Raw genomic sequence first — 22,973 nt, 5'->3', positions numbered from 1 at the left:
ATAAGCGCCGCCGCCAGGTCCAGGCCAAGACCCCTGGCCTGTCAAGCTGGAAACGGGCACTGACGTATCTGATGGGTGATCGCTGGAACTTGAGGTGGGATGAACTACCCTCCCAGCACCGTGACACCTCCAATTTCCTGCTGTTGAATTAGAGCAACTGACATCGATCTCCTCCTTAATCCTCACCTTTCCTCTGAATATCGATACACAATTGCGCTCCAGCGATGTGGTTTTGAGATTCTCACTTACACCAGTTTGTGTCGAGCAGCTCCTTATCGATTACGAATTGACGTCACTGAAGACATCGCGACGGGTTCACAACCAACAGCAAATCAACAAACACCATAACTACACCACAACGTCAACATGCTCAGCCGTCGCCTGTCTCGAGCCGCCGGGCTTCGGACGGTCCATTCTTTGCCTTTTCGGGCCAGAACATCGGCATACCCAAGTAGAATAGTCTCCCCTTCTCAACGACGCATCGTTTCCAACCTCCCCTCCTCACGGACCACGATCCCTGGAACCGCTCCAGACTTCAAGACCTTCTTCACCACACCACCCCTGACGTTAAACCACCTCCGTCAATTGTCTACCACAACATCTACAAACGCACCCAAAACCACTCCAAAAGCCCTCAAATACGCCTATCGTTTCGCCGCCTGGTTTGGCTCTTCCGTATTATTCGTCTCCCTCGGCGTAATTGGTTTCTTCGTCTACGATGCCACCACCTATGTCGACCACGCCTCCAACAAGTCCGACCTTACCATCTCACAGCTTGCACTCAACCCCCGACGGGGTGGGCCCAAGAACCTTCCCATTTTGGAAGTATTCATCGACGATGAGGATGACGAGGACCGCAAGCGGCAAAAGGACAAGCCAAGACTGGTGATCTTGGGTGGTGGGTGGGGAGGTGTGGCGCTGCTGAAGGAACTGAATCCTGAGGATTGGCATGTCACCGTTGTCAGTCCTACCAATTACTTCCTGTTCACGCCCATGCTGCCCTCAGCCACTGTTGGAACATTAGGACTGCGGAGTTTGGTCGAGCCGATACGGAGGATAATCCACGGGGTTAGGGGCCGGTTCCTGCGCGCCAGGGCCGAAGATGTCGATTTCAGCGCGAGATTAGTCGAAGTCAGCCAGGTGGACTGCCATGGTGTTGAACAGAGGTTCTATGTGCCTTACGACAAACTCGTGGTAGCGGTGGGTTCGGTGACGAATGCTCACGGAGTTAAGGGCCTGGAGCACTGCCATTTCTTGAAGGATATCAGAGACGCCCGAGAGATCCGTAACAGGATCATTCGCAACCTGGAGCTGGCTTGCCTGCCAACAACGAGTGACGAAGATCGCAAGAGGTTACTATCGTTTGTGGTCAGTGGAGGCGGGCCAACTGGTGTGGAGTTCGCGGCGGAGCTGTATGATCTGCTAAATGAAGACCTGATCCAGTTGTTCCCAAGGTTGCTGAGAAATGAAATCTCAGTTCATCTGATTCAGAGCAGAGACCACATTCTCAACACATACGACGAGACACTTTCGACCTATGCCGAGGAAAGGTTTGCCAGAGATCAGGTTGAGGTCTTGGTCAACTCGAGGGTCAGCGAAGTGAAGGAGGACAGCATCGTATTTACGCAAAAGCAAAAGGATGGAACAGTCATCACGAAAGAGCTCCCCATGGGGTTCTGTCTATGGTCCACTGGTGTCTCTCAGGCAGACTTGTGCAAAACCTTGAGCGCGAAACTGGGCAAGGCGCAAAACAACAGACATGCCCTTGAGACAGACACACATCTAAGACTGAACGGCACGCCTCTGGGAGACGTGTATGCTATTGGGGACTGCGCCACTGTTCAAAACAATGTCGCCGACCACATCATTTCTTTCCTCCGAAGCATCGCCTGGAAGCACGGTGTTACTGACCCCGAGAAGCTTTCCCTGCATTTTTCCGACTGGAGGAATGTTGCCGAACAGGTCAAGAAGCGGTTTCCTCAGGCGGTGGGACATCTAAAGAGGCTAGACAAGCTGTTCGAGGAGTACGACCGTGATCGGTCCGGTACCCTGGATTTTGGGGAGCTGCGCGAGCTGCTCAAGACAATTGACAGCAAATTGACCAGCTTGCCAGCGACGGCGCAAAGGGCCCACCAGCAAGGGTCGTACCTCGCTCACAAGTTTAACAAGCTGGCACGGGCGGCTCCAGGGCTGAGAGCCAACGAGATTTCGGACGGCGACGTGGACGCGGCGGTTTACAAAGCATTTGAGTACAAACACTTGGGAAGCTTGGCGTATATTGGTAACTCGGCGGTTTTTGACCTCGGAAATGATGGGTGGCAGTTCGCTGGCGGTTTGTGGGCGGTGTATGCATGGAGAAGCATCTACTTTGCTCAAAGCGTCAGTTTCAGGACGAGAGTGCTAATGGCCATGGACTGGGGAAAGAGGGCATTGTTTGGGAGAGGTAAGTTGTCTCTGCCTTTATGAGAATGGCTGTTGGCTGACCTTGATGAAACAGATTTAATGAGCTACTGAGCCTCCTGCTCTGGACACTTTTGTCCTCTTGAGTTAGGAGGGGGCTTTTCGCTGAATATACCTTATGAGTGAAGCCATTTTGTATCATAGACCATGCAAGCAAGCCTAGCGTGGCGTTCAGACAGAGGGGTCTCTATTGTTTTGTTACAGCTCAGGCCACAGAAGGCCAAGGAGTGAATTCCAAAACGTTTCCATGAAAACACGCAGTGGATGAAGCCTTTAGCTCATAGTTCAGGGTATGATAAAGCTGTGTTCAATGCATATATAAACATGGGACAGATCTGCCCCGGCACCATGCTACCGACTCCATGTACATTTAGATGCAAACACTTCAGCAACGGAAATACCGCCTTTCAACCCAGCGCTCCTCGGCATCAGTGCACAAATTACCCACCACCACAGAAATGTCGGGAAATACTTTGGTGAGCCTGTGCAAACCCATCCGGCCAGCACTGTAAGTGACCAACACAATTCTCTCTTCCTTGACACCGTGGTCAACAAGAACTTGCACGGCCATGAGCGCCGAACCACCAGAGCTCATCTGAGCGTCGAGCAGTAGAACGGCCGAGTGTTCAGCGATGTCCTTGGGGAGGACCTGGTAATGCAACTCCGGCTCTCCAGTGCGGATGTTGGACTGAATCAGCACGCGACCAGTCTTGCAGTCTGGGATTACGCGATGCAGACCAGCCTCAAGAGCCGCGCCGCCCCTAAGAACAACGACGGCGGATACCTCGCCTGCCGGGGCGAGGCCGCGATATGAGAGGTTTTGAGGCGTGGTGATGGTTTTGGATGTAAAGAAGACGTTGTTTAAGGCCCTGTAGTAGGCGTGAGACTCTGACTGGAACGCGGTAGCCGACAAGAAAAGGGGGCAACTTACTGCTCAACTAGCAGGGCAGCAAGGCGGTCGAAATAGAAGATGAAGTCTTCTGACGTGGTGTCGATGTTGTGTATGATGGTGTTCATGCCACGCATCTGGGACGTTTGATTCATGATGTGAACTTTGGAGGTTAGGGGTTCTGAAAGAGCACCGATCTCGAGGCGGGTGAGTGCCGCACGATGATGAGTTGACTTTTCGAGAAGCTTTTGCTGGATGAATTGGGTAACCATGGCTATGACAGTTAGCTTCAAGGGATGCATGGTTATACCATGGGATGAATGAAGTTGGACGTACTCATGGCAACCTGATTTTCAACACCGCGGGGGACGATAATATCGGCCACTTTACGCTGAGGATCGACATACTGATCTCAAGTTAGCAAGAATCCCAAGGTGAGCGGAGCATGATGCTTACCCGTTCGAAATTGGGCTTTACAAAGGAGAACCACTGCTTGATGATACCTTCAACATCACGGCCTCTCTCCCGCTGATCTCGGAGAACTGCAGCTCGTTAGATTCTTGAGCTCTTCCATATCGAGCCGATTCACTTCAAGGGAACCTACTTCTTCGGGACAGGCAGGTGTCTGCGTCTGCTTCACAAAAGATCTTCTCCCATGTTAGTACTCGAGATGTAACTCTGAAGATTGTAAGACGGAAATTACCTTCATGTCCAAGAGCTCAAGGACTCTTGGGTCATGAAGGGCGAAGATTCCTTCAAGAATCAAGACATGAGGTGAGTAGATCGATGTGGTTTGTTCCATGCGAGCGTGCTTCTCAAAAGAGTAGACTGGAATATCCGCGCGTTTGCTAACAGCATCTTATTATCAGATGGGCTCTTTTACAGTTCATGCCTACGGCCAACGTGAGAAGAGAAGGACTCACCCCGCTTTCAGGTCTCGCAGCCGGTCTACCAAAACGTCAAAGTCCAAGGCCTGGGGTGGAAACGATCCTGGTAAGTCTGCCAATCCTGGATCCCATTCACGAGAATGATTTGTTGGAGGTTGTCTTCTTACATCTGGCGCATCAAAATCGTATTCACAGCGGAACGCTTTTCTCGACGCTTCTTCATCGAGGGACTTGTAGAACGAGTCCTAGCGGATATGAACAAAGCATGAGTTTTTATTTTGTTTCTAGCCTGTACTTTCTTAGGCCCGAGACTTACAATGGACAAGATGACAACCCACGGCAGGTTCAACTTGCTAACGATGGCCTGCGAGAGAGTCGACTTTCCAGAACCCGAGCTGCCGGCGATACCGATGATGCTGACATCGGCCCATGGTGGAGCATAGTGCGCCCTCTTTGCGATAGTGCCGTCGACTGACGAGGTACCAGCAGTGCCGTTGGTCTTCAGGTTCATGACAAGATCTTCAAGCTGCGGCGTGCCGGGGGCGACGGGGATGGTGGAAGGCATCTTGGACCAGAGCGGTGGTGGTTGTGAGGGGTAATATAGGTTGTACCCTAGTGTCGTGAGGGAGGAACAGGTTGTTACGGGAATCTCATTTGCATTTGTGCCTCGCGGGTGTGAGGCTTGAAGCTTACCTTTTGCCCTGCTTTGCTGGCCAAACTATAGGCGCAAATCCATGAAAAACTTAACCTACCAGGTAGAGGCCGCTTTTTGGTCCGTTCTGGCTGGTGAAGGCAGAGGGAGTGCCCTGCTTTGTTTGGAGCCATGGGTGCCCTATTGCCCCTCGCCAAGCATCAGGTTGGGAAGGTCCTGAGGGTTATCTGTGGCCATTAGCGCTGCTCTCTTTCTCCCCACCGAGCACAGTGTTACAGCATAGGAAATTCGCACGGTGCCACTGTTGCCCGGCTTCTATTTGACCCTGACCGAAAGAGCCCCCACAGAGAGACCCGTAAACGACTCCACTGGGAGCTTGGACACCTCTGCCTCCAGGTTTTCACCTTCAACTTGAGCTCTCTTGCAACTTCCACCTCCTCCATTCCCAACAATTTTCTCTGGTCAAACCGCCAAAAATACCGCAGTGCAACCTGACTTCAGGTGCACCCAACGGCAGATGTGAAGCACAGCGAGCCAGTTTGCACATGTCCAACTGGCAGGGCTTTCAGCAACAGGGGCACCTCGATCCCGATTTTGCGTTCAGAGAACACATCTTCGCCCAGTTTCGACAGGCAGCGCAGCGTCAATCGCAGGCTGCCCCCATGGTATGTGCCTCTTGACAACCTTGCTACGCAAGTTCACACGCTGACTTGCTCAACGAAGACTTCATCCACGGCGACTGCTACTCCTAAATATGCATTCGAGGCGCGCGTAGACGACACCAAGACGCCCAAAAAGTTAGTCACCTTCCCCCCGCTTCGTTTGCCCTGGCAATATGATGATCGCATATCAATGGGAATCTCTCTGATTATTCATGAGGAGAAACTCTGCATTTATCTCGTAATCTCTGAACTGCCTCTTTCTTAACCTCGATTCCTTGTCGCTTCACTGCTCTCAACATGACTCGCTTCCGTGCTGACAGAAGGCCTAGTGACATCAACGCTTTGATCTTGGACTACTTGACGATGGAGGGGTACCCAGGCGCCGCTGCCAACTTCTCCAAAGAGGCAAACCTGGCGCCACAGCAAGCGGACCCCTCCATCAAGACGAGACAAGAGATCCAACATGCCATTCACAGCGGGGATATCGAGACCGCCATCACGGCCCTGAATGCCCTCGATTCTGATGTAAGTCTTTCGATCTTGTTCACACCCCGTTGCTATGATTTGACACAGAGTTTCATGCACCACGCATAATAGGCCTTCGGGCTCTTTGCTGAGAAACACCCACCACTTTATGAGCGCAACCTACACACATTTGATTGTATTGAAATTGCCTGTTTTGAGTCTCTCTAACGTGCATATCAGATACTGGATAAAAACCCCGAGCTTCACTTTTCATTATTGCGTCTCCAGCTTGTGGAGCTCATCAGGCAATGCTACGGCGGTGATATCACCCCCGCCTTGGATTTTGCCACGCAACAGGTGGCTCCCAGGGCGTCGATAAATGAACAGTTTCGAGTTGATCTTGAAAGAGCCATGTCTCTGCTGTTCTTTGATCACGACTCAAACCTCAGTCCCGAACTGAAGGACCTGCTATCATCAGACTTACGCAGAAAGACCGCTACCAAGGTCAACGAGGCGGTCTTGGTCCGGCAAGACCAGCGCAGAGAGGCGGCTATCCGGGCTCTGGTGCGCATGCGTGCCTGGGCTGAATCATCGGCCAGATCGTCCAAGATCAAGGACCTGCCGCCTGACATCGACATTGGGCTGAATGGGGAGAACGCAGTTGAGTTTCAAGGACTCACCGAGACGAATGGACATGAACCAATGATTACGACTTGAAGATGAACCACGGGGTGGAAGAGACATGATATCCTCTTTATTTGTTTTGGGCATTGGCAGCGTTGGTATTTTATGAGTAAGGGAACTGTTTCTTCCGCGGGTTTGCAGGCATTTTGATGGCGTCATTGGGCAACACGGGCACTCGGCAACGAGACAATCGGGCAATACAGGACTTGATTATCATGGTTGGCTCAGCTGGTTATTATACCAACACTATTGTAGCAGACCGTCATGTGGGCGGTGGTATGTTAAAGCGTATAATACTGAGAATTTTTCTTGCATCGAAATTTATCGTTGAAGTCTTTTGTAATCTATGATCTTTCTGATTCGAGGCTGCGAAATCCATAACTCTGTCTTGGGATAGACTCCTCAGTCTCACCAATGCCATGTCCTTGGTTTTGCTCATCAATCCTCTTTGTAATCACACCATCTGGCCAGCTTACGATACTTTATTCAGGTCAAGCATGTTTTGTTCACATGCATGGTTTCACACATTCAGGGGTTTGCCATTCAACCTTCGGACAACTGATAGCTTCTCAAGCTCCTGAACAAAAAGGTCCAGAATGTAGCTCCGGTGTGTTGACCGCATCGAGCTTGAGCCAGTCAGCGTTCACCTACCAAGGAAGGCTATATGCTGAAATGACTGCCAACTTTTCTCTGTCCTGTATCATGGGCAAAGTCTTGGGTTACCCTGTCAAAGTTGCAAGCCCCATCTTGCACCAGCTGAACGGAGCAGTTGCGCGTCAAAAATACTCCAGTTCTTTTCAGTTGACCATTCTATAACTACAACAACACACATTGGCCGCTTCAACATGCATGATCACACCGTAACCCCTTTCTTGTTCCGTGATATGTACATTGACGCCCAGCCTCGCTCTTCCCCCCTCTTATTTGGTCCTGACGATCTTCAACTTACTGGGCGAGTAGGTAAAGTTGTTGGCGTACGCCTTGGGTGTGAAGGCACGGGTGTTTGGCTCCTGGACAAAGTACTCGTATCCCTGTTTCTCGGCAAAGGCAATAGCATCCTCCTTGGACTTGAATGTTAGGTGGGTGCCCTGCATTGAATCGGCAGAGGACTGCCAACCCATGAGGGGGTTCTCCCATCTGTGGCCCTTGCCGAGGACGTCCCAGTCCATGCGCCAGCGGGAGCCCTTGGCGGTGCCGGATTGGGTGGCTGGTTTGGAGGGTTGGTAGATACTTTGGAAGACAAAGTTAGACAAATGCATCTTCCATAGAGGCGTAGACCACAGGACAAAGGGCAAACAAACCGGACTGTACGGGCTTGCAGCTCTAGGGGGGCGCCAGAGATTAGGCCGGCAGGGAGAGTGAGGTTTTCTTCGGAACCATCCTGAATGGTCTTGGGTACTGGGGTGAACATCCTATATCACCCAATATCAGATATCAAGTTGTGCATGGTTGTAGAGATCCATATCGAAATAGTTGTGGAGGGGTCGTACGAAGTGGCCTGGTCAACAGGAACGTCATAGTCAGGCGCATTCCGCTGAACAGGGGCCAAGTCCTCTGCCTTGGCTTGCTTGGGAGCCACGGCGGTCGAAGAGGACGAGGGGGTAGAGCTCTCGAAACGGCGCGAGGCGGGGAGGATGCTCGATCGGGGTGAGAAGGTTGCTGTGCGCAGCAGTCTGGCGGCGGCGGCGGCCGTGGAGGGGCGTAATGAGGCCATTATATGTTGGTGTACTGACGAGGATGGCTGTGGTCGTTGTCGAGGTGAGGGACAAGTGAAGCTCGCACCGCAAGCTTCCAGCGCAAAGCTTCAATCGATGGGGGCGAACTCACAGGTCGTCAGAGCTGCTGGCTTGACTGGGACCTTGCGTCGAGGTGCGGCTTTTGACCCCACTATTGGTGCTCTGATTGGCCAACCGGAAACAACCGTTTTGCGCAACAACATTCTTGCTAGCCGGATGATTGGGGACCTTGCGTTTTCCCGCAGCCCTTCCCAGTTGGACCTTAACAGCTCAATTCCGTCAATCGTTGCCGACGACGACGACACTTCGCTCCATTCGACCCGAGCCGACTCCTTCTTGTATCGAATCCGAAATCGCGCGAAAGCCGCGATTACCCCTCTGCCAAAATGAGCTTTGTCACTCGCCGGGCGCTTTCGACCCTCATCCCCCCCAAGGTAAGATCCGGATGGATAGGGAGGACTGCAGCTAGGTAGGGAGCCTTGCTAACTCACATTTCCAGGTCGCTTCCCCCAAGGTACGTCTATTTTGATTCACTCCGACATTACGAATCGACACTGGAAAGCCAAATGGGATTTGGAAAGTTGGTGGCGGGGACGGGAGAGGAGGACTCTGAAGTGGAATGAGGGACGACGACATGGACGATGGGATATTGTTGGACAGAATACGCTTGGAAATGGAGAATTCGGACAGGTCAACAATTTGAAAAGGGTCATTAGCTAACGGAGGAAACTAGGCCATTGGTGCCAACCCCGATGCCGTCCGCATGCAGCGTGTCGTCAACTTCTACTCCAAACTTCCCCGTGGCTCCGCCCCTGAGGTCAAGCCCACCGGTCTCCTCGGAAGATACCAGGCCAAGTACTTTGGCAAGAACCCCAGTGCTGCGCGTAGGTATCTCTCTATCTGTCGGCGACACGACAAGAGGGAGTATCAAATGCTGATCATGTCATAGCCATCGTCCACGCCATTCTCCTGGTCCTGATCACTGGTTACGCCCAGAACTACTACTTCCACCTTCGTGAGTCTTGAATGCAAAGAGCCCGGGAGTTGAGGCTTGCTCTCTAACAAATAATAGGTCACCACAAGAACAACGCCCACTAAGCTACTCAGCCGGTGTTGTGGAAGATGACATTCCGCTTGGAGTTGACTCGGGCGTGTATATAACCTGTTACCGAATAGAGTGAAGTGCCTACGAGACACTTAGCAACAGAGTTGTTTTTTTTGTGATGTCTCTGCTAGCTGCCTGGGATGGCGCTCTACCAAGTGGCCAATGGTGCAGCCTACGGTCACTGTAACCCGATTTCAATGGAGATGAGGGTCGGATATGCCCAGCTATGCTCAGAGCTCTTGCGCGAACTTGCCGTTCTACATAAAGTCCAGTCCGCTCGCTAGCAAGCAATTGGGAGGATGCGCGAAACACCACCTGTACAATCAAGAGGCCGAATATCTTCAGTCCTAGTGATGTAGTTCTCTAATTTTCCATGAGCGAGTTTGGCATGTGAGCTCTACGTAATCTTTCTGTTTCTCTGATGATGGGCATTGCGGAATATATCAGGCATGACACAAAAAGTCAAGACCATGGTTCAGCCTAGGAAGCCCGATGCCTCTCAGTCGAAGCATGATTGCTAGAGGCCCTTGCTGCAGATATACTGTACATTTATTCGACTAGGACTGGCAATGAACAATCTATACAAACCTTGCCAGATCCTGAACTCAAACATATGGAGATTTTCCCTTCATATATTCGCTGGCTCGGGACTGGTTGTCTGTGGAGGGGCAGAGAGTAGATCTTCAACAAAGCACAGACCACCACCCAACGCTAAGCCCGAAGCGATGACCCCGGCAGCTCTGACCTCTGGTTGCCAACCGACCGAGTCGTCAGTGCTGCAAGTGGGCAAAAAGACCTCCGACCACCAGCCGCATCGCCTCACCGGACGCTTCCTGCCCTCTCTTTCTCCAACGATCCTTACCTCACTCCCCCACGACGACCCAAATATTGACCCGCGACCTCGAGGTATCACCGTTCTCAATTATCCCCAGCATCTTCAGGGTCAAGAGGTACGTATCTCGCTCCCAACTAGACCGGCCGGGCCAAGTGGGTTGCACACGGCGAACAAAAGTTGCGAGTCGACCTGGCTCAGTCCCTCCGTTGCGCGAGGCCCAGCCTTCGATCTGCTCCGCGCTGCACCCTCGAGCAAACCACTCCCCTTGCTTCCTGGAGCTGACCGGAACCCACCTTTTTTTTCCTACAGAAAACATTACAGCATCGTCTATCTGTACGCTACGACAGCATAATCTGTTCTGCGCCGAACTGCGATCGGACTATTCCCATCCACGATTCGAATCCACGAGTATTCCACGCGGATGATGGCCACTGAGTCACCAAAACAACGATCCGATGAAGCTACCATAACTTCTGACGCCCAACCCGTGAGTCTCGAGAGCTTCCCCCCTTCTTCTCAGGCGCACCCCGCCTTTGCTGACTGTTTGTTTGCGCATGTGTACAGTCCACCAAGGTCGATACTAACCCGGAAAATGTCGATGTCAACCGAACGCACATAAATGGCGCCTCGACCGACGACCTTGCAAACAAGCATATATCCGACATTATCGATGATCTTGTGAACTCGGCCGAAGTCAGTGTTAGTGGAGGGTCCGACAACGAGGCGTCTAAAGATGGCTCCAAGGGCAAGGAGGACGGCGCCAGTCATCCTAGACCTTCGTCGACCATCAAGAAGCCAGCGCCATTCAAGGCCATCAGTGTCAATAAGACCTTCCTCCACCAAAAGGGCACCGCGCCTCCTGCTCAGACCAAGCCGCTGGAGAAACCTACCGTCACCCTCAGCTCCTCCCCAACCCCATCCAGCACTTTGAGTTCATCTCGACCCCGATTGGTTGCCAAGACCGGAAGTGGCTTGGTTGCAAAGTCCTCTGGCGCAAACGGAGGGAAGTCGGGATCGGCTCCAGACGCAAACGCAGTCTGGAACAAGAATCGACGTGAGCAAGCATCATGGAATTACATGGCAGTTGTTGCTGTTGTGAGTAGTTTGCTAATACATCTTCACTAGCCGCACCCCCACCGGAGCCCAAGAAATATACGGATGAAGAACTTAAGAAGTATGGCATCCATATGGCGAGCCGCCTTGGGCCTGAGGACATCAAAGGGGAGAATAACTGGGCAGATATAGAAGATGACGACGAGGATTGGACCCCCGAGGCCATCGTTTGGGCTGACGGAACGAAAACTACCATCCCACATGTCGATGACCATCATGCAATGCCAGCTTCTGCTTCCGCGCCCCAGGCAGCGCAGACAGCATCAACGGGCGAGTTGGCTGTCCGGCAAGCATCACGAGAAAGTGAGAGTTCAGCCAAAACGAAAGCCTCGGCCCTTGTTGCCCCACCGGCTACTGCTCCCGGTCCTGGTCCCGCACCTAAGACCCATGTACTTGGTGGTGGCAAGGGTCTGGTGTTGAAGGGTGCTCCCGAGAAACCAACGCTTGTAGCGAAGCCACCTCCCCCGCCCGCCGCGATAAAGTCGCCATGGGCTACAATACCAAAGGTCGACAAGGTCTCGCCGATAGCAGCACCAGATGTGTCTGGCCCGCCAGTTTCCAGATACCCTCCACGTGATCCCGCCCTTTCTGGCGACGCTCGCCTGGCGCCCAAGGAGATCGCTGCCGATGATTTTAGTAGGGCCCCATGGCGCGATGGTCCACCGCACAGCAACAGAGAATTGTACAACTCGCAGTCTGGCCGCTATGAACCCGTTTCTGATCGCCGGGGTACAGTACGCTCTGATGTGCCACCAGGTCGACAACCAGCGGTTTTGCACCGGCCTACGCATTATGACCAGCAAGGGCCTTTTGAACCTTCTGGTCCATACCCGGGAGCCAGGGATATTGAACAGCCTGGGCCTTATGGCCGACGCCGTGGATCGTCCAATGTTAGTGGCGGTAGCGGAGCCCTGCACCGGCTTAAGACTCTCGAGCATCCGATGCCCCCCCCAGAGCTCATCAACGCAAGACGTGGGTCTATGACAGTCGGCAGTGATGGCCCAGCTTCGCCACGCAACTTTTCACCGTCCGGCGGTCCTCGTCATCCCCAAGGCTGGGCTCCCCGAGCTTCTCCTGCGATGACACATGCCATTCCATATCATCAGGCACCATCCGTGGCCAGTGTACAGGATGCTGCCCCCGCAGCCATCCAACAATCCCCACTTGTTCCCGCGGCAAGCCTTGTTGGTGTTACTGAGCAGGATATCGAATTGCAGAAGAAATTGATGAGGGAAAGGCGCGAGCTTGCCCTGAAGCGTCGTCAAGAACAAGAAGCGAGAGAGGAGGCCGAAAGAAAAGAGCGCATTCGCGCAAAGCTTGAAGCGATGGGTCCTGCCCCTGAATCTAAGAGCGCCAAGATGGCCGCCGCCAAGGATCCCCCTCCAGCTCCAGCTCCAGCTCAACCCCGTGAGCCTGTCACGCAAAAGCCCACAGAGACTCATGAGCCCAAGCCGAAGGAGGATGTCGATCCGGGTGCTGCACCCGCACCCGAACGGAAGCCTGAAGCTCTGCTAAATGGATCACCGGTGCAAACCTTGGCAACTCTGGACAGCATCGATGCACAGCCGCACACCCACGCCCACCCTTGGCCGAGCACAGGCAAGCCCGTTGAGCGCTATCAAGCGACTCCCACCTGGGGCCCTCCACAAGCTGGACCTGCTAAAAACGTTTGGGGCGCTCCGAATAACAATCGCACTCTGGGCAACGGTACATTTGTTTCTGATTTGGGTACTACGCAACTCCCGCATCAGCTTTCGAGTAAATCTGGACCTGGTCCTATAGCACCCCCAACCAGCGTACGCGGGGCAATGGCTCCCACAACTCGTTTGCAGCCGATTGGGCCCCCGAGACCTGGACCCCGTAGTGAACAAGCTCATGGAGGAAATGCATCAGAGCCCAGGCAGACTGCCTCCTCCGCCTGGACTAACAGCGCCAGCACGATAGGCTTACAAGATGAACTGTTTGCCAAGATGCTGGGCGATTCCGCCTCAGAGCGGGAGCGTCGTCTCAAAGAATCTGGTCGTGGATTGAATGACCAACCGCCTATCAAGGATACTTGGCGCCCAACGAAACTTGACGCTGACGGCAGGCGGATAGAAGCTGCCCCGAAGCAGACGGTCAAGATTGGCTCGGAACATGCTTGGGGCACCGCTGCCGAGGTGAAGGCCACAGCCTCTCAGCAAGAACCGTCGGCGTCGAGCAATGGCCCGGCCGAGTACGGCCACCTTACCCAGAGTACTATCAATACTCGGGATATCTCGACAACTTCGATCCTCGGTGTCCCGACTGCACCCCAGCATGCTCGTGGGTCTCGTTTCTTCCCCCCTTCCCGTGACATTCGTCTTGAGAGTAGCATGGAAGTTTCTCGGCCCAAGTCACCGTCTCCTCCTCCACCAGACATGGCGGGTCACCCTGCCTTCGATGGGGATGTTGCCCATCCCCACGTGTCTCTGCCTCGTCCTCAGCCCGTTGTTCGACTTCCTCCATCCGCATCTAGCGACAGGAGAAGCGCCACAGCCGTTGGTCAAGGCAAATCCCACGTTCCAAGTTTCGCTTGGGCCAAAGAAGCTGCTTACAAGGAGTCTGAACACCCCCCCGCTGGATCAAACGCAGGCAATCGTCGGCCATCATTCAACAAACCGGAGAGTGCCTGGCAGGCAAGGTTTGACAATCTGCTCGGTGGGCGCAAGGCTCACTCTGTCAACCCCAGGTCGCCCGGCCTCAGATTCGGAGATGAACCTGTCCACATGGCTTCCGAGCCATGGCCTAGTTCACCTTTCTCTCACCCCTCTTCACCGCTATCTGGCAAGGATGGATCCGTAACCACTAAGGGGATGGCGGAAGACTGCTTTGAGGAGCAAGAGATGGGATCATTGCCACCAGTGAGGATTCCTAACACAGTCTCCGAAGCGGCATGGCAGCCGTCTCCCACGCCTAAACCTCTCCCGAAGAAACTTTATGCAGTTCCTTCGAGTGCTGATCCCATCACTTTCCCGGTGCCCATGTCCGGGGCTGGCACTATATGGTGCGTGTCCTTTCCCGGAACCGAGAGGAAGGAGATTGTGGTTCCCTACGGGCGGAACCGCAGCAACCCCCGCCGTGGTGGTCCGCGTGGTGGCCGAAATACCACTGCACCCCATTACAGGCAAGGAGGCAAGGGACGAGATACACCATCGTCCTCTGTTGATCAAGGCTCGAGCTCCACGGGTGCCAATCCCTCGCATAGTCGAGGAAGTCGTGGCAGCTATCGCGGGCGTGACAATTGGTCTCGTAACACCCCAGCACCCATTCAAACATAGAGGAAGTGGGTGGATGCTGACATGGTGGCAAAACGGGCCAGCACAGTGGTATAATTCTTTCTTCCTTGGTGCCGTCAACTCCGTTCTATCGACAAGTAGAAGTCGAAGCACGATACCACGGCACTAAGTATGACGGCTAAGCGATATACTGGCCTGAGATGCGGCGGTCCTGTACGAGTTTCTGAGCCAGCCACATTCTTTGCAGCGACATAGTCGCATTTTCTGGAGTCTGGCCACTTCTTGGTTGATTTCTTGCGAAGCAACACGGATTTCTCCTGTTTTGTCGCACCAACATGGCCACTAGAGGATGCATTTGTTGAACGGAAGAGTGGGGATTGTCAACTCCCTGCAATGAGTTTGTCTGCCAGGTTCTCTGGATTCACATGGCAGCTCAAACCGTTAGACAGGACAAGAAGGGTGGGACCGTGGAAAGTGGGATATGAGTGCAACAGATGCTTGTTCAGGCTTTCATCCTTTGGAACATTTGCATTAGGAAGGATTTCAAAATGGAGGGAATGGTAATCCGGTAGGATGGCAGGGCACAACTGGATGTTCTTGACACATTATAGCACGGGCGTCTTCCATCAAAAAACAAAGGGTGTACGAGAGAAAGATGAGGACTTGTCATTTTTATCTGTAGTGTATGGACGGCATAATTCCATCACGAGTTTTTCAGCTGAAGCATGGGGCGGTAGGCAACTGGAGTAACATTGTAACTTATTAGTTCAGTGCAGTAAATGAGCTCATGATTGTATGTATTATTTGGGTATGTTTCTTTTCGAGTCTGGCCTCGTATGGTACCAATGACTTGTCAGTATGCGCATGTCAATATTTGGTCGCCCTTTTCCGGGGAGACAATTGTGTCATTCGCCCCGCACCTCCTTCCGCCTCTGGTCGTGTTTTGTTGTCAAGAGGCCTTTCTCCACTCACGACATCAAACCTCGGACTTGGCCATTACATTCTTGCCTTCAGTCATCACTTTAGTTGGAACCGCGCAGTTTTCTTGCCATTGGTTACATGATTTGGTCAAGATGGCGTCAACAACATCTGATAAGACGATTTCAAACTCCATAAACACCTCACCCACGCCACCACTACAAGATGTCACTAACCAGACACTCGACCCTGAAAGGGGTGCTTCCAGTTCCAAGAAGGAGCTCATCAACTTTCTCAGAGGCTGGCCCTCCCCGTCCTTGTTATCTTCCTCCATTTTACAGGCCGCCTCGACGGCGCTCCTCTCTGACCCCTCCCTGTCCGTTCCTGCCTTGCAATACGGCCCAGACCCGGGGTACCAGCCTCTCAGAGAGGAATTGGCTGTCTGGCTGGAGAAGCAATACTTAACCAGCACTAAGAGCGAGGAGATATGCATCACCGGCGGCGCGAGTCAGGGGTTGGCATGTGTGCTGGCTAGTTTTACTGACCCGTCTTACACCCAGACTGGTAGGTGTCTCACCCATGGCCAGTTTTTAGAGACGTTGTGCTGACAGTCAATGCCACAAAGTATGGGCCTCAGCGCCATGCTACTACCTCGCCTGTCCCATCTTTGAGGATGCCGGGTTTGGTCCAGGACGCATAAAAGCCGTGCCAGAGGACCAGCAAGGGGGCATTGATATCGACTTGCTGGACACTTTGCTTCAAAAGCACGAGGTCCAGCACCACCAGCCAACTCACAAAGGAGCAGAAAGGAAAAACACCGGCCCCTACAGAAAGCACTACCGCCATGTTGTCTACCTTGTTTCGACGTGCTCCAACCCTTCTGGGACGACCATGACGCTGGAGAAGAGAAACCGACTGGTCAAAGTCGCCAGAAGGCACGATGTGCTGGTCGTGAGTGATGATGTCTACGACTTTTTACAATGGCCTATCCTGCCAGCCTCCCCCTCGTCTGACCTCGGCCCGTTGCTCCCGCGCCTCTCAGACATTGACTTGTCATTGGGTCCCTCAGAGCCCGCAACAAGCTCCGGGAAATGGTTCGGCAATGTTATTTCCAACGGCTCTTTCTCCAAACTGCTGGGACCCGGTCTCAGGACGGGGTGGGTTCACGGCACGCCAGACTTCGTCATGGGGCTGTCCCAGACGGGGGCGACCAGGTCGGGAGGCGCGGGCAGCCAGTTTGCTGCTGCGTTGTTGGCTGAAGTGATGAAGGCTGGGGAGTTGGAGAGGCATCTGCAGGAAACGGTCAGGCCCGGTCTGCGGAGACGACATGAGCTCATCATGGAAACGATCAAGCAGGAGTTGGGAGAGTTGGGGGTGGCGGTGGCTGCGCAGGATGGGGACAGGTTTGGGGGGTATTTTGTTTGGTTGACTTTGCCGGGGGGGCTTGACGCAAGGGTGGTGGCGCAAAAGGCCAGGCAAGAGGAGGAGTTGATCGTAGCAGAGGGGGAGATGTTTGAGGTGAGGGGAGATGAGGAAGGGGCGAAGTTTAGGGGGAATATTAGGTTGAGTTTCTCTTGGGAGGACGAGCACAAGATCACAGAGGGGGTAAGGAGACTGGGGCGTGTTGTGAGGGGTTTGTCAGGTGAGACTCGATAGCTGTCGTCAAGGGTAACATGGTAGGTGTTTTTGGAGGGGCGACTCTGACAGGTAGAAATAACATCGCACTATGTTAGGGCCGAACTTTGCCACTATGAGACACATCAGCCTCGACTGTCCCTAACAAGGAGGGAACTTGATCTTCTCGCCTTCTTTTTGAGCCATTACGCAGAAAGAGATGGTAACCTGCATCGACACGCACCAAGCCACGATATCCAGCAATCAAGAACTCCATCTAACAGTACTATACACAAAATAACCCAACCAAAGCTCGTCTCCCCATTTCATCTAGTTTCATGTGCATCCCTCTAGGTAACCGCTTCTATTGCCCCTTCCCCGATTTTGTTTCGCCAAGTTCGCAGAGAACAAATCTAGCAAGATAGCAACGGCAAGCAAACCTCAAACCTTGTTACCAGAACCTAGAAACGCAAAAAGAGCCATCGCACTGATCTCTGTGACATTAGGGATAGCCTGAACTATCACCGAAAAGCGGCAGCGAGCCAAGCCCATAGAACATCAACCTTCATCCAACCCCATCTTTCTTGAGATGGCGTCTCGTACCCAACCCCTACTTGATATTAATAGATGGAAGTATCTCGGCTTGAGGATGTCGTGCTCTCCTATCGACAGACCAAGCTCCAACCAAAAGGCCTGCGTAACATTTCTGCACTTTTGCTACTCAGTGTCCTCCCGGGAGAACAAAACTATGCGGTCATGCTCGTCATTTCCCACAAGCTGACATCCCTTTAGCCGAAGATACAGCTGAGCGTAACGGTAGGTCACCTAACGGCTTGAAACCGAACCTTGGATAATGATGGCTAGGCTTCGCAGCTGAAGATGCCCACTTGTCTTCCTGCTGTTGCGTTACCGCAGTTCAGGCGGCATCGAAGCAATTTTGGAGCCGCGTGAAGGTGAAGAAAACCCAGTCGCAAGGCGCCATTACCTTCAGGATACCCGATGCCTTCAAGCCTCCTAATTCCTCATCAACCCCTGCCGCATCTTCTGAAACTCTTTGAACTGCAGCTCATGGTTCTCGCATGCGGCTAGCCACTTTTGTCTGAGTGGCTTGTCCTGCTCCAGCGAGTTGACATATTCCTGATAACCATTGTCACCCATAGCACTGACCCATGAGAAGCCCGCCGAGTTTTGTTGAGCCTGGCGTGTAGAAAAGTGTGTCAACATGGTGCCGTTCCATTGAGACCAAGCAATCATGTAGGCCTCAAACTCCTTGGTATATGTATTCCAAGCTGGGCTCCCTAACTTGACACCGCCAAAAGCAAGTGTTGTCGGAACTTTGGGTGCTTGGGGAACAGGTGGACAGGAAAGCGGCGTAGGCTTCATCTGAGGTATGGGAATTGTGGCCGAGGGTCTGGATTGGAATGGCAGGCTTTGGCCCAAATCGGCAAATGAGTTCAGTCCTGTTGCTTTCTGGCTGAAAGGCGCAACATTCTCAAAGTCTGCAAACACATTCGATCTCATAAAGTCGTCCGTGTCTTCGGACCCTGCGTGAGTTGGGTTCACTTTGGGCATCTTCTGTGTACCGTTGACCTTTGGAGGCAGAGGCGGAGCAGCGGTCGCAGTGGTGCCAACATGGCCAGCTCGCCACTCCGGCTTCGTCGGTTCAACAGGGATGGGTCGGGCTTCGTTGGCCACAGGCGGTTGTTGAGCTGTCGTTTCAGAAACGGGAGGGTCGATATCCATGGCGTTGGGGCTTTTGGGACCACTGGGGTTGGCTCTTCCGGTGCCTGCCTGTGCTCGGTCCTCACCACTACTATCGTCCTCCTCTGCCATTCCAGCCGATCCAGCTGTTAGGCGAACTCCTCCGCCCCGAGTCTTCTTGAGCGGTTTGACTGGTCGAGTAGGTGACACTGATGACCTCTGAGCCGCTGTTGGATTAAAGATGTTGACCTTGCTCAGTTCCTCCCACTTCTTGGCATCGAAGGCACTCGGCTTCGGAGCAGCATCTTGCTGAGGCATGGCTGCTGCTGGTTTCGGGGATGCATTGGTAAATGCTTCGTATGAGGTCCCGGAATCTTGTCGCAGTGGGGATTGTCGGCCACGGCGTCTCGCTCTCGTAAAGGCATTATCTAGCGGAGAGCTGGGCGAAGCCTCAAAATCACTCCCAGCGCTGAACTCAAACCTACCCTTGTCTTCGGCGACAAACTTCGTATTGATATTATCGGCGCTGTGTCTCGCGAACCGGGCTGTTTGGATGGGAGAGGTCGGGTCGTCATCGTCGTCGGGCACCGCGAAACTGACAGTTTGACCGGCGTTAGCATCACACGTAGGCCTTTGTGGTTGTTGCCCATCCTGAGTTAGTCTGGGGCGTTTCCGTGAAGAGTTTGTCCCCTTCTTGGCCAGCAACACATTCAGTTGGTCGGTCAAGTCGTCTTCGAAAAGACTCGAACGAGAACCAGCCCGCTGGACTCCACTTGGAGTTTCATACATGCTGTGCTGCGCGCTGGAAGCGAAGGGGTACTTGATTTTACTGTAAGCATCGTAACCGTGAGAGCTCTCTGGAGGGTGGTCGACGCCAGGCTTGGTAGCGCCAGATCCAGCATTACGAGGGCAAGACTTCTCACCAGTCCACCCACACGGAGGCGGAATCTGAGAAACTCTGCTGAAATAACCCGGATAGGGGTAACGAGAAGAAAGGGGTGCGGCATACACCTTGGGGCCAGGCTTGGCCTGAGCAGAAGCTCCTCCGTTTACTGTAGCTTTATGACGTTAGCAACGCACAAGTTCATTTCTAACAGGTTCGGGTCTCACCGTTTGCGCTACTATTGACTGATGAGGTAGAGCTGGTGGCGTCTCCACCAAACCCAGCCGTAGTCGGTGGTGCGGAGTCAGGCGGCTGCGCAGTTCGGGGGCTGTACCGGGCGCTGGCCTTTGATTGAGCCGGAAAGCGGGGGTTGGTGGCCGTCTCATGATATGGCGGCTTCTCATTGCTCGATCGTCGGAAACCGTCAGAACCCACGCTGGCACTTCGTTGGCGATTAGGAGGTGCAGGCGGCACCTCAGCGGGATTCTTGCGCGCGTTGTCCTTCATGCTCTTGGCCCGGTTGACGTTCAGAGGCTCGAATGGATTAAACTTTTCCCCCACATTGGTAGCATAAGGCGTGCTCTGCCGATTATCCAAGAAGGTGTCGCCGAACTGTTGGGTCAGTGGGTCAACGTACTCAGACGTCGGCCGAGGTTTGCCAGTAGGGGCAGCGCCGGCTGCTGAGGTGCTCCCTGAGGTTGTGTACGTGGTGTAGTGATGATTTTTAACCGGCGGTTCGTCGCCTGTTGGTGATGATGGTGTAAACCCTGTCTTCCTTGTTGAGTTTCCACCAAAGGCAGCCTGTTGCCGTCTTTCCTGAGCCGCGCTCCTCGGGGTCGGAGGAGCATCTCTCGGTCTCGGTGGGACCGGGCGCGTTGCCCCGTAGGCAGTTTGTGGATTTGATGCCCTGGACCTTTCCCAAGCCTCCGATTTCGATTGTTCCCTCATTGACTCCGTCTTCGTCTTTGGCTTTGCCTGCCATTGCGAGTATCTTGAAGCTCCCCCGGTGCTGGCTGTGGTAGTCGGCCGGGTGGGCATCGGAGGTCGTCTCTGCGGAGGTGCGCCAAACTTCGAGTTTATATCTTGAGAGGTATTCATGTATGGGTTGCCTCTGACGCCTGACGCACCGCCGTAGGCGGCGCTCCATCGCCCCAAGCGCGCGCGGTGGGCATCGTACTTTGCTTTTTGCGAGGGGTCGGTCAAGATCTCATGGGCTGTTTGGATGAGCACAAACTTTTCCTTCGATAGTTCTTCGTTGCCAATGTTGCGATCTGGATGATACTTAAGAGCTGCGTAAGAGTTGTTAGCACGAAATCATGTTGAATAGTAGCCACTTTGGTGGTTCCTACCGAGCTTCTTGAATTGCTTTTTGACCACTTCGATCTCGGACATGGATGGGAGTTCGAGATCGGCATAGTAATCCCGTTCGAAATCTGGCTTGACCATTGTGATCTGATATTGGGCTAGAGCACGCCCTACCTGTCCCCCTTCCTGCCAAAGATACCAACTGTAGGAACAACTTTTGCAAGCACTTAGATTCGAAGTTGGTGAAGAATTTCCTCCACTCTAAGTTCCAAGTCGGAAATCCCCAAGCAAACAGTGCAAGAGCAAAATGGCGAACCGTCTGTTGCCTTAGCTATGCAAGGGGACAAACTTGGTGGCCCCCTTGTCTGGCCGAGCCCGTTTGATTCCTGGTGAAGGCAAACGGTGCCGGATGTTTGGATAGTCAACTGGCAATTGGGGCCCGACGCAGTTGTCTTGGGCGGGGGCGGGAAACCAGATCGTGTCGACGTGGGAATGGTGCCGCGTTCAAGCACAGCTCTCGCACGCGATGTTTAGCACAGAGGCAACTCGAGGGGTTTGTTTGGAGGTCGCGGAACCGTGAGAGTACGTTGAGGGTAGGGATCGAGTCGCAAAACCGTGAACTATTTGGTGGGGCAAAGATTGGACAAAAAAATGGAAGTCGAAAGTGGGCTGGCTGGGTGGGAGTAGGAACTCGGTCTCGGCGGAGCCAGCAGTTGGAGGCAAGTGATCAGAGGTGGAAGGAGCTTGCAGGATGTCGTGCTGACAAGTCGAGCCGTTTCCGCAGAGAATATTCGGTGCGTGTTGGAAAACTGCGAATGTTGGTTTGTGGTTAGCCGCAGTTCGAACAGGCGCATGCGTTTGGGAACACAAACACGCCGCGCGCTGGCAGTAAGTCCCAATCCTCGTGTCGCTCGGCTTACCTCACTCACCAACAGGAAGGCGAGACAGGAACTGCCAAGCTGGAAACCGCCGGTTCTGGAATGCGGAGAAAAGAGTGACTGCTTTTCAAAATAATGACAAAAGACACCGAGTATGTAGTAACCTCTTCTTGCACCTCGACCCTAGTATTGTTCGGAGTGTGCTCAACCTCCAGCCAGGTCAACAGTCAAAAAAGAGGGCGCCTGCCGCAGCTCACTTGATCGAAACAATTAGGTGGGGTCTACTTCAGCTGTCAAGGGCAACTGGGAGCAAGGCGTGGGCCGCCATTAGCGCGTGCTCTATTTACACCAGCGTCACAGTGAACATGACGTACCTGCTGGTCCCCTGTTCCCGCCCTGCCTGGTCCACTGGCTTTTCCTTTTTCAAGCTGGTGAAGCTGGGCCGGCGGGGTAGGGTAGCTATATCTATAGTACTTTATACAAAAGCTGCAAGAGATGCTGCTTGAGAGGAAAGAGAGCGGAAAGCGGTGAGGCGTCCTAACTGTCATCACCACTTGTTGCCGCTATATCTCACAAGTAGGAGTTCATCTGAATCCTTTCACCCCATACTTGTGGTTTGCGGGGTAATAATCGGCGCCTCTTCTTGAACCTAGGACTACCCACCTAAGATCCTACTATCACCATCATTCTGTTGCCCTCAGTCCCGCCCATTCATTTCCACTTGATCATCATTGCAGGATATCTCCGCACGAGGTGTTCTTCCCCCCTCCATCATATTCAGATTGGAGATCTTGAGGGCAGAAATGGTTCCAGTGACTATTGTGCTGAAGCATCAGGTCACGGGACATTTAAATGATAGGATGACCAGTCCCGGATGGGCTGAGGCTATGCTATACTATCGTGGGGGAGATGAACTTGTCATCTGCCAG

At 53.3% G+C, this 22,973-nt stretch overlaps 8 protein-coding genes across 8 annotated transcripts; 5 read left to right on the top strand and 3 right to left on the bottom strand.

Moving 5' to 3' along the window:
- Positions 1-81: 81 nt before the first annotated feature.
- Positions 82-2,666, top strand: QC761_124200 (uncharacterized protein). The gene is made up of 2 exons (XM_062875680.1): positions 82-2,443; positions 2,498-2,666. The coding sequence occupies exons 1-2, from the start codon at positions 367-369 to the stop codon at positions 2,512-2,514; spliced, it is 2,094 nt and encodes a 697-aa protein (XP_062736277.1). The 5' UTR covers positions 82-366; the 3' UTR covers positions 2,515-2,666.
- URK1 (Uridine kinase) lies at positions 2,629-5,077 on the bottom strand. Its single transcript, XM_062875679.1, has 9 exons — positions 4,553-5,077; positions 4,404-4,481; positions 4,273-4,322; positions 4,053-4,197; positions 3,954-3,996; positions 3,806-3,891; positions 3,686-3,755; positions 3,392-3,623; positions 2,629-3,329 (listed from the first exon to the last, which is right to left on the bottom strand). The coding sequence occupies exons 1-9, from the start codon at positions 4,799-4,801 to the stop codon at positions 2,846-2,848; spliced, it is 1,437 nt and encodes a 478-aa protein (XP_062736276.1). The 5' UTR covers positions 4,802-5,077; the 3' UTR covers positions 2,629-2,845.
- On the top strand, positions 4,879-7,020 carry QC761_124180 (uncharacterized protein). Its single transcript, XM_062875678.1, is given in 5 exon segments — positions 4,879-5,553; positions 5,612-5,685; positions 5,880-6,075; positions 6,256-6,909; positions 6,922-7,020. 4 exon segments carry the CDS (start codon positions 5,434-5,436, stop codon positions 6,730-6,732), a joined length of 867 nt encoding a protein of 288 aa, XP_062736275.1. The 5' UTR covers positions 4,879-5,433; the 3' UTR covers positions 6,733-6,909; positions 6,922-7,020.
- Positions 7,021-7,468: 448 nt separating this feature from the next.
- Positions 7,469-9,041, bottom strand: NdufS4 (ndufs4 NADH dehydrogenase Fe-S protein subunit). The gene is made up of 3 exons (XM_062875677.1): positions 8,190-9,041; positions 8,001-8,111; positions 7,469-7,929 (listed from the first exon to the last, which is right to left on the bottom strand). Exons 1-3 carry the CDS (start codon positions 8,411-8,413, stop codon positions 7,620-7,622), a joined length of 645 nt encoding a protein of 214 aa, XP_062736274.1. The 5' UTR covers positions 8,414-9,041; the 3' UTR covers positions 7,469-7,619.
- Positions 8,633-9,929, top strand: ATP17 (ATP synthase f chain, mitochondrial precursor). Its single transcript, XM_062875676.1, has 5 exons — positions 8,633-8,869; positions 8,935-8,949; positions 9,169-9,319; positions 9,385-9,450; positions 9,508-9,929. Exons 1-5 carry the CDS (start codon positions 8,822-8,824, stop codon positions 9,531-9,533), a joined length of 306 nt encoding a protein of 101 aa, XP_062736273.1. The 5' UTR covers positions 8,633-8,821; the 3' UTR covers positions 9,534-9,929.
- Positions 9,930-10,335: 406 nt separating this feature from the next.
- On the top strand, positions 10,336-15,516 carry QC761_124150 (uncharacterized protein). The gene is made up of 3 exons (XM_062875675.1): positions 10,336-10,862; positions 10,940-11,429; positions 11,501-15,516. The coding sequence occupies exons 1-3, from the start codon at positions 10,797-10,799 to the stop codon at positions 14,785-14,787; spliced, it is 3,843 nt and encodes a 1,280-aa protein (XP_062736272.1). The 5' UTR covers positions 10,336-10,796; the 3' UTR covers positions 14,788-15,516.
- Positions 15,517-15,581: 65 nt separating this feature from the next.
- On the top strand, positions 15,582-17,319 carry YEY2 (Valine--pyruvate aminotransferase; the record flags this gene model as incomplete). The annotated part of the gene is made up of 2 exons (XM_062875674.1): positions 15,582-16,227; positions 16,289-17,319. The coding sequence occupies 2 exons, from the start codon at positions 15,582-15,584 to the stop codon at positions 17,317-17,319; spliced, it is 1,677 nt and encodes a 558-aa protein (XP_062736271.1).
- Positions 16,716-22,312, bottom strand: QC761_124130 (uncharacterized protein). The gene is made up of 6 exons (XM_062875673.1): positions 22,087-22,312; positions 21,211-21,975; positions 20,089-21,150; positions 19,988-20,036; positions 17,469-19,573; positions 16,716-17,403 (listed from the first exon to the last, which is right to left on the bottom strand). The coding sequence occupies exons 2-5, from the start codon at positions 21,305-21,307 to the stop codon at positions 18,292-18,294; spliced, it is 2,490 nt and encodes an 829-aa protein (XP_062736270.1). The 5' UTR covers positions 21,308-21,975; positions 22,087-22,312; the 3' UTR covers positions 16,716-17,403; positions 17,469-18,291.
- Between the last annotated feature and the right edge of the window lie 661 nt (positions 22,313-22,973).

Source organism: Podospora bellae-mahoneyi, assembly GCF_035222275.1.
Source record: "Podospora bellae-mahoneyi strain CBS 112042 chromosome 1 map unlocalized CBS112042p_1.2, whole genome shotgun sequence".
In the NCBI taxonomy this organism is placed as follows: domain Eukaryota; kingdom Fungi; phylum Ascomycota; class Sordariomycetes; order Sordariales; family Podosporaceae; genus Podospora; species Podospora bellae-mahoneyi.
This window is presented reverse-complemented; position numbering and strand designations above follow the sequence as displayed.